The sequence below is a fragment of the Olea europaea genome, chromosome 5 (genome assembly GCF_002742605.1).
Source record: "Olea europaea var. sylvestris chromosome 5, O_europaea_v1, whole genome shotgun sequence".
In the NCBI taxonomy this organism is placed as follows: Eukaryota; Viridiplantae; Streptophyta; class Magnoliopsida; order Lamiales; family Oleaceae; genus Olea; species Olea europaea.
Window position 1 is genome coordinate 1,482,882 of NC_036241.1, and position 9,663 is coordinate 1,492,544.

Genomic DNA, 9,663 nt, shown 5'->3' on the forward strand with positions numbered 1-9,663 from the left:
ACACCACCTCACCACGATCACATGTACCACAAGCAACAAAATCATTCCTGTCCACACAAAATGATTTCAACTTATTTATTAATGTAACAATTTGTCTCTCTTACTTGAGAACAAACCCATAAACAAAATTATTTCAACTCATCTCACTACACCAAAAATGCTCTTTTGCAACATTTAAAAGGCAACATTCATTGATTGAATGTTGCTAAAGGAGTTTTTGGCAACATTCTAACAAGCGAATGTTGCGATTGATCAACTTTATTGAGTTTTAGCAATATTCTTTAGATGAATGTTGCCAATATCACTTTTTGCAACGTTCATAGAGTGTTGCGAAAAGTTCAACTTACGTTGCAAAAATCTAACACTTTTGCAACGTTCAACACCTGTTGCTAAAATAACTTTTTGCAACGTTTTTTGAACGTTGCGAAAAGTAATTTTCGCAACGTGTATATGAACGTTGCGAAAAGTCTTTTTGCAACGTTCCTAGGCACGAACGTTGCGAAAAGTCTTGCCCCGTCCTTTAAAAATTTAACCTAACTTAAATCAATCTCATTTCACAATTTGGGCGTTCCTTTCCTGTTCTGGCTCCTGGCTGCGGCAGTAGTGCTCTCTCTCTCTCTCTCTCTCAGTTCCTTTTCACCCTCTCTAGCAGACGTGACAGTGTTTCTCTCTCGTCCTTCACCATCTCCGAAGTCTGCACGTTGCTTCTTGAGTAGTTGAGTTAATCTATTGCTCTCGTCTACCGTCTGCATAGTGCTAGTCATCGCCCGTCGTCGTCGAAACTCTACGGTATGTAACATTTGATTTAGGTCGTTGTCTTCCACTTTTAGTGTCTGCAATGTTAATATGTTAACGTTTTCTCCCAGTTTTTTGAATGTTGATTTAGGTATTATTCATTCCTGTAAGTAACTGTGTTTACCAATTTAGGAATTTTTGGTTTAGGGATTTCTAATTTAGGAATTTGCTTTATGATTTAGTGTCTTGGGATTTGAAAATTTTGAAGATTTCTATGGTTTATCACATGATTGAAATTTTTGAGTGATTATTAGTGTGATAAACTCTTTAGAATTGGATAAAATCCTGTATTAATTTTTGTGATTACTACATGGATGAATTGTGTCTTTTTGGTTACTGACCTCATGATCAATGGACATCAATGTAAATAGCAGAAACTCTTTTATTCTTAAAATTATTTATAGATACTGAGGATAGTGACCACTTTTTTTAACTCCCATATACAGGTTCTAGAAGGTGTTATCGAGTATAGATGGAATGCTTTGCCTGTTGAACAACGAGATGGCATGAAAAACTATGTTTTTGAAGTTATAGTTAAGGTATGATCTCCCCAATTTTGGTGGGGAAAATTGAATGATATGTGCTCTCTGTTGCATATTTATTGAAGAGTATGAATTCTCAACTTTTTCCATTACTTGATCTGTGCAGCTGCAAAAACAAGTGACGAGATCTCTATATGTGAGAATTGCATGGCTACACTGAAAGTGAGGCAGTAATCCCATATATCCTTGGTTTTTTGGGAATATGTACATGCAGTTGACATAGATGTTACTTGTCAGCTTCTAAGTGAAGAGGTCTTTGACTTTTCAAGAGGTGAAATGACTCAGTGGAAGATTAAAGAGTTGAAACAATCACTAAACAGGTTACAATTTAGTTGATGATGATGCTGGACGAATAGCTGCTTATAATAAACCGAAGCATAGGGCTTTGTGATTGGCCTATAATAGACCGAAACAAAAGGCCATTTAGTTCACAATTTGAATTGTTGCTGTTCAATGTTTGATAGTATCATAATGGACAAAGAATGGCTGCAATTATCAAGGTTACTGTCTGAAACAAAATCTTATAAATCTAGTTTCAAAATTTAACAATAATATAAAATGATCATACAATTGTTGTTGTAGATTTTTAGAACAATACAGAGATGGAGCACGGAAGTTTGTAGAACTAGCTTGTGAAACTCTAAATTCAGAAATGATAGGATACCCTTGTATCAAGTGTAGGAATCTAAAGCATCACAACTATGAAATAGTATATGAACATTTGATTATTAAGGGTATGGATCCTACGTACACTGATTGGGTATTTCATGGAGAAAAACCAAGTAAATCAAATTTGGTCGATGTAGAAATGCATGAGTCATGTAGGATGTTTAGGGACTTCTATACACAACATGACGTAGATTCTGAAAATCGTCATGATGGAACAGAGGAAGACATTCAACGTTTAGTTAGCGATGCGAAAACTCCTTTGTATCCTAGTTGTATGGCGTTTACGAAGATGTCAGCTTCAGTTGCTATGTTTAAACATAAAGCTGCACATGGTTTATCAGATAATGGTCTCAATGAACTCATACATCTTGTGCGGGACATGTTACCACAAAATAATACACTTCCTAACTCATTTTATGAGATGAAAAAACTTGTCAACACATTTAATCTTGGCTATGAGAAGATACATGCTTGCTTGAATGATTGTTGTCTATATAGGAAGGAGCTTGAACATGTTGAATTATGTCCAAAATGTGGTTGCTCAAGATGGAAAGTTAACCAACAAACTAAGTTCAAAAAAAAATTCCAGCAAAAGTCTTGCGTTATTTTCCTATCATACCAAGACTTAAGAGGATGTTTGGAATAGAAGAGATGTCAAAACAACTTAGATGACACTTTTTTTGAATTGAAGTATTTGGCTGGGACTCGTTAGAAGCTTCGGTTATGAACAGTTTACATAACTTTTAGACATTTTTCATAGTTCTTTGGTTAGATGGTGTATATTTTTGAATTGAAGTATTTATTATGTTTTGATGAAGTAATATTGCATATCGGATCATGTTTATTGGCTTAAATGAAGCACTTTTAATTTTTTGTTGGCTTAAGGTACTTGTGCGTAGATAGTAAAAATATGTTTTTAATTCACAGGTTTAATTGGCAGAAAAAATGTAAAATAATTGATCAGAAAAATAAAAATGACATTTATGACAAACTCCAATTTCGTTGCAAGTTTCGGCTTGCACGTTGCCTAAACCTAGTTTCGGCAACGTGCTCTTGCACGTTGTCGAAACTGGGTTTCAGCAACTTGCAATGCACGTTGCCGAAACTCTTGGCTCTATGGCAACATCTCATCCCACAACAGACGCCTGAACGTCGCCATAAGTCTACGGCAACGTTTTCTGCCTGTTGCCAAAAGTGGTTTTTGGTGTAGTGTCTATAAACAAAATTCCTGTTTGTCTCCTTTTTTTTCCAATTTTTTTCCTCAAATTATTGATCCCCAGTGCGAATCACAACGATAGCAGCCACACCAATAAAAGGCCCAATTACTACACAACAACCGCCATCTCTAGCCGCACACACACCATTATCACCACCCACAAACAACCACCAACAACTAAATCGCCACTGCACGAAATCACCACCAATTGCTACAACAGCCAATTAATAACCTCAAGCAAAATTGAATTCCCAGCCTCACGTAAACTACTAATAGAACTTACTAGAAATGCTAACTTGATTAATATAAGTTAAACATACCATAAATTTGGAGTGCCCAGAAAATACATATTTATCTCTTTAGTCAACATTGTCGAACAATATGTAAATGAGGATCCTATTGCCATACATTGAACGTCGACCTTAAAACTTGTTTGTTAACCGATGACTTCATTAATGTTTTGCTAGAATGAAATATTCTACACATTTTTTCATCTAGTAAACACCAACTTATAAATAATCCCTATAATTAATAGCAATAACTTTGCTATTGTTGGTGTAGAGGGACTGTCGGTGGCGGCTCTTCCAATTCTCTCCTCCATACCTTTCTCTTGATTTTCCATCTCCCCCAAAACCTTATGTTAGCACCCTCACCAACATCACTACAATCGACATCACCATCGATGCCATCACCACCGCACCAACAACAACCACCACCAACAAAAATACACCAAAACCCACCAACCACCACCCCAAGATATCACCCCAAAGTAAATCGATTGTCGGAGTATTTTTTTTTTCTTTTGAAGCCCCATAACAACTGCGGTTGCCGGAGTAAATTTTCTTCTTGCTTTTGTCGTCGGAACCAGCTATTTTTGAAGTTTATTGTGTGATGGAGAGAGAAATGGTGAGATGTGATTTTATGTGATAAAGGGCGAGAAATGGTGAGACGTGGGTTTAATAAATGTTAATTAAATATTTAACCCCTGATTTGTGAAAAGAAAAGTTTAAGATTTGATAAGTGAAATGTATATTTAAAATGTAGGTTTTTGGGTAATTTTCCCTTCAATTATTTGGTGGGCCCTCCACTTGTACCGTGATTGGTGGATAATAGTTCACTAATTATTCCCTACGTACACGGAATAATCTCACAGAAACTCCACATGGCACTCACATGGGTTGGGCTCCATATGAATATTTTATTTCGGTAATGGTCAATAGTTCATACCCCATGTGAATATTTTATTTCGGTAATGGTCAATAGCTCATTTGATCAACAACTTAACATGGTCCACTAAAGAGCCATATGAAAGCAATGTTTGAAAAACTCAATTGGATAATAATCTAAATCTAAAAATGTTAAAAAGAGTCAAAAGTTCAAACTGGGATCAAAATCGTAAAAACTGGTTTATTCAAGCCAGTTCTGAAACTATTTTAACAGGTATCGGATGCCATACTGATTCCCGATTTTCTTGTTCAATCGAGTAAAGTCCTTAACATTGCCATAAAGATGTTTTCGTGGACTTGGACTTTTAGTAGTCTCCCTGTCTGTTCACTAGAAGAAATTATGACGTGGCGTCTTCTTCATCGTGGGAATGATGTCACTAAGTTCAACCAAAGCCAAAGGGGGTCCACCACTTGTACCGTATCTGTTGGGTTGTGAGATTATAAAATTGAAGATTCCATGAACACAAACAACTCAAAACATCAATCCTTTTCTTTTGATCACTACCAGAGAAAAAATGACAGCTTAAAATACTCATTTTGCTGGTCTTTATACTTTCACTTTTCATGAAACCAACTTCAGTACTATCCGCTTCTCAGGTTAGGTGCATAGAGAGTGAGAGACAAGCTCTTCTCAAGTTTAAGCAAGGCCTTATAGACCGCAATGACATTCTCAAATCGTGGGGAAGTGAAGAAGATAAAAGGGAATGTTGCTACTGGGACCATGTCCAGTGTAGCAACACAAGGCACGTAGTCAGCCTAGAACTTGGTGGCAACAATTTGAGAGTAGATAATCTTGAGTTGCTTTCTCATCTTTCTTTCTTAGAATATCTCAATCTATCCAACAATGATCTCACTTCCTTTCCATGAACCACTCGTTTTTAAACTTAAAAGAATTGAGACTTAGCTACAATCAGTTGAATGAGTTTCACCCACAAAGCCTCGAGCAACATTCAAGCCTTGAATATTTGGATTTGTCTAACAATAAGCTTGGGGGATCCTTGCCGGACTTGAGAGCATATTCATCATTGCAACAGTTAGCTCTCTCCAACAATCGATTTAAAAGGCTACCCGAAGGTATTTGGCAACTTTCCAAGCTAAAAAAATTGGACCTCTCTTCAAATTCTTTGGAAGGAGCGATCACAGAAGAACACCTCTCAAACCTAGCCAACTTGCACTACCTAGATTTGTCCTACAATTCCCTAGCTTTGAGCGTGAGCTCTGATTGGATTCCTCCATTTCAATTGAGAGAATTATACCTCAGATTTTGCAAAGTGGGACCGGATTTTCCAAAGTGGCGTTAAACTCAGGAAAGTCTTTCAGTCCTTGATATGTCTTTCGCTAATATATCAGATACATTACCTACTTGGCTTTGGAATTTGACTTCTTCGTCAATATTAAATCTCTCTTATAACCACATTAGTGGAGAAATTCCTGGTCAATCCTCAAGCAATCGTTTTTCTCCACCTGTAGATTTAAGTAGTAACAATTTTTCTGGTCCAATTCCAATATTTCTTTTTCGTTCAATGGATCTACGACTAGCCAGAAATAAGTTTTCGGGATCCATTTCTCACTTATGCACAATGTCCACTCCTTTTAAAACCGTGGTCCTTGATCTCTCAGATAATCAATTGACAGGAGAGATTCCCGGTTGCCGAATCTTCGGAGGCTCTTTACAAATTCTCAATTTGGCAAATAATAAGTTCTCAGGTGAAATCCCCCGAAGTTTGGGCTCTCAGATTCAATTAAAGATATTACATTTGCGCAATAATAATTTAATTGGCGAACTACCTTCCTCTTTGAAGAACTGCAGCGTCTTGCGCATGCTTGATGTGGGAGGAAACAAGTTAACAGGTACTATTCCACAGTGGATAGGAACTCACCTAACAAATTTGACAGTTCTTAGCCTTCGATTTAATAAATTTCGTGGAAACATACATCCAACAATTTGCCACCTTACCGATATTCAAATCTTGGACCTTTCAAAGAATAATATATCAGGGAATATTCCAGAATGTTTCATCAACTTCACTTCTTTTGTTCAAAAGAGTAATTCAACTGAAAGCACTACATTTGTTTCAATTACTATTCTACACGATAAGTCAACTGAAGACATTATGTCTATTTCTTATCCTGATTTCCAAGATCCCTTTGAGCATGAATTTCCCATGGATACTTATGTTGACAATATTTTGGTTCAATGGAAGGGACGAGAGTCAGAATATAGAAAACTGGGAATTTTGAAAGGGATTGATCTTTCTAGCAATAAGTTAGTTGGAACTATTCCTCATCACTTTTCTGATATGAGGGGTTTAGTTTTCTTGAACTTATCAAGAAACCATTTGACAGGAAATATCATATCAAGCATTGGTCAAATGGAGATGTTGGAATGGCTCGACTTGTCTAGAAACGAGCTCTTTGGGAAAATCCCAAACAGCCTTGCAGAATTACATTTTCTCAGCGTTTTGGACTTATCAAACAATAATTTGTCGGGGATGATTCCATTAGGCACTCAACTGCAGAGCTTCGACCCCTCTATGTATGCTGGGAATAGCCAACTCTGTGGGCTTCCTCTGGTAGAGTGTCCTAGAGAATCTCCTAACCCTGATCATGGACATGGCAGCAACATTGAAGAAGACGATGTTGGGTTTATAAGCCGAGAGTTTTATATGTGCGTGGCTTTTGGTTTCATTACTGGATTCTGGTCAATTCTTGTTACTTTGTTACTCAAGCATTCATGGAGACATTCCTTTTTTAACTTCTGGAACAACATTGGAGATTGGATCTACGTGACAGCAATGGTCCATGTGGCACGATTCAAGAGAAAATTTCTGGCCTAGCCTAATGGTATAATATTATTTATGGGCATTACATTAATATGCAAAAGTTAATATCCTAATCTCATTTTGTTTATTACTGACATCGGTGCCTCTTCTCTTCTAGGAAACAACACAGTTTCAATTGTCTTTGGAACCAATTGGTGGCTGGCTGGGAAATGAAGTTGTTTCTACTCTAATTAGCACTAAAAATAACACTCTCCAAATGTGGATCGATAGATTAGCAATATCAAGTCCAACATCTTCAAGAGTATGAATTTTAAAATACATCAATCTTATAGCAAGTTATCTGTCTTCGAAACGTTTTAATAACTGGACTGATTTGTCAAGGATTACTCGAGGTTTACTTCGTATAGATATGATGGGGGTGGTTTATTTGAGGAAGTGAATTATGCAGTTTGAAGTTTTGGATAATGGTGTCTATTGAGATCCTACTTGTTATTTTGATTGTCCTTTTAGTATTGTAACCACGGTTTTCCTCCGCCATACGTGAGGGTTTTAATAAAACATAGTTTGTTTTAAAAAAAAAAAAAAAAAAAAAAAAAAGCTAAAAATAACACTCTCCAAATGTGGATCGATAGATTAGCAATATCAAGTCCAACATCTTCAAGAGTATGAATTTTAAAATACATCAATCTTATAGCAAGTTATCTGTCTTCGAAACGTTTTAATAACTGGACTGATTTGTCAAGGATTACTCGAGGTTTACTTCGTATAGATATGATGGGGGTGGTTTATTTGAGGAAGTGAATTATGCAGTTTGAAGTTTTGGATAATGGTGTCTATTGAGATCCTACTTGTTATTTTGATTGTCCTTTTAGTATTGTAACCACGGTTTTCCTCCGCCATACGTGAGGGTTTTAATAAAACATAGTTTGTTTTAAAAAAAAAAAAAAAAAAACAAAAGGTAATGCTTTTGGACAAGGTAGTCAGAACAACCACCTTGTTGCATATTTCAGTGAGAAGCTCTCTGGTCCGAAGTCTCGATATAGTACTTTGTAGGGACCGGGTGAAAACGAAACGCAAGAATTGAGATTTAATGGACACCAATTTGAAGTATAAATATAAGATCACAAAAATACCATGAACAAGATTAAAGTAAAGAAATAAACTGGCAGAGAAACGATGTTATTTTATTCCATCAATGAAAGGAAAGAATTACAGCAATAATCGCTTAAACAATACTGAAAGAGGAGTACTATATTTATAGTACATCACATGAAGAAAATCACGTAACAAGGAAAAAACGTGTCTCAACATTACCATCCACGGCACACACATATTTTCTATCCTTTTTATATTGGATTCAATCTGATTCTTGCCAAGTCCAATTTTGTTTCCTTATTCCTTTGATTCTTTCCATATTCACATGGTTCCAATATTTCTTTCCTTAATTTTTGTCTGCCACTTCCAAATTTAATCAAACACGCAATCTTCAAGCAATATTTTCCTAATTTTTGAGGCACAAACTCAATAATCTCCACCTTGATTCAAAATTCCGGTGCAACGAATGAAACTCCAAAATTTCTCCACCTTGAGAAATGATCCGTCTACATCAGAATAACCAAACTCCTCAACACAATAACCAAAACTCTCCACGATAACATGTTCCCCCGCTTGGCGTCCACAAACGATACCCAAACCTAAACCCAGGTTCCCAAATTCTACCTGGAATTAATAATCACTGGACAGGGTCGAAGCACCTCTGTAGCAGAAACCATACCAAATGCACGATCAGAAGGTCCTTTGTTAGAACTGTCACCTTCAACGATCCCTAAGACATCAGAGACATTATTGACACCACTAAACCTACGCTCCATGAGTCCACTAGCACAAGAACAAAGTGTATCTGCTGAAATTGGTGGCAAAGCAGAATCACCAACACTCCCACGAGCAAACTTTGAAATTGACTCAGAGCCTAACACAAGAGGTAGTGTACCAAACTGAATTTCCTCCACAGTACTAAACTTGTCCAAATGTCTCTTCTTAACCGGTTCTGCGCTTCCCTGCAAAATGTATAATTGGGATCTCATATGTCCCTCCAGTATAACCCGAACACCTCTCTAAACCTTTAGGACTCCACCTCCACCAGAAAATTTATACCCTTTTGCATCCAGAGTACTCAGCGATATAAGATTCTTTGTCAAGTCTGGAACATGGCGAACCTGATCAAGTGTCATCACTGTCCCATCTTGTAGCCTCAATCTGACCCGACTGATTCCTGCAATCCGGTAAGATTGGTTGTTTTCCATGACAACTCCACCTTGCTTCACCGCCTCATATGTTTGAAATAACGCCCTATTGGGACACATATGATACGAACATGTAGAATCCAGAATCTACTCATCAGGTTTGGATTCCTCATCAGATACAGCCAACAT

General features: G+C 36.9%; 1 protein-coding gene and 1 long non-coding RNA gene across 2 annotated transcripts; both read left to right on the forward strand.

Annotated features, from left to right (window-relative positions):
- Positions 1–631: 631 nt before the first annotated feature.
- Positions 632–1,740, forward strand: LOC111394912. The gene is made up of 3 exons (XR_002702759.1): positions 632–789; positions 1,242–1,334; positions 1,444–1,740. It is a non-coding gene; the product is annotated as an uncharacterized LOC111394912 (long non-coding RNA).
- Positions 1,741–5,311: 3,571 nt separating this feature from the next.
- Positions 5,312–7,300, forward strand: LOC111394905 (receptor-like protein 12). Its single transcript, XM_023020954.1, has 2 exons — positions 5,312–5,522; positions 5,799–7,300. The coding sequence occupies exons 1-2, from the start codon at positions 5,312–5,314 to the stop codon at positions 7,283–7,285; spliced, it is 1,698 nt and encodes a 565-aa protein (XP_022876722.1). The 3' UTR covers positions 7,286–7,300.
- Positions 7,301–9,663: the final 2,363 nt, after the last annotated feature.

What these genes read in the sequence shown, in the direction of transcription:
- LOC111394905 (XM_023020954.1), top strand. Translation starts at nt 5,312, where the DNA reads ATGAACCACTCGTTTTTAAACTTAAAAGAATTGAGACTTAGCTACAAT. An exon ending in ATTTAAAAGGCTACCCGAAG is followed by an intron (nt 5,523 to 5,798) that starts GTATTTGGCAAC and finishes CTAATATATCAG; the next exon opens with ATACATTACCTACTTGGCTT.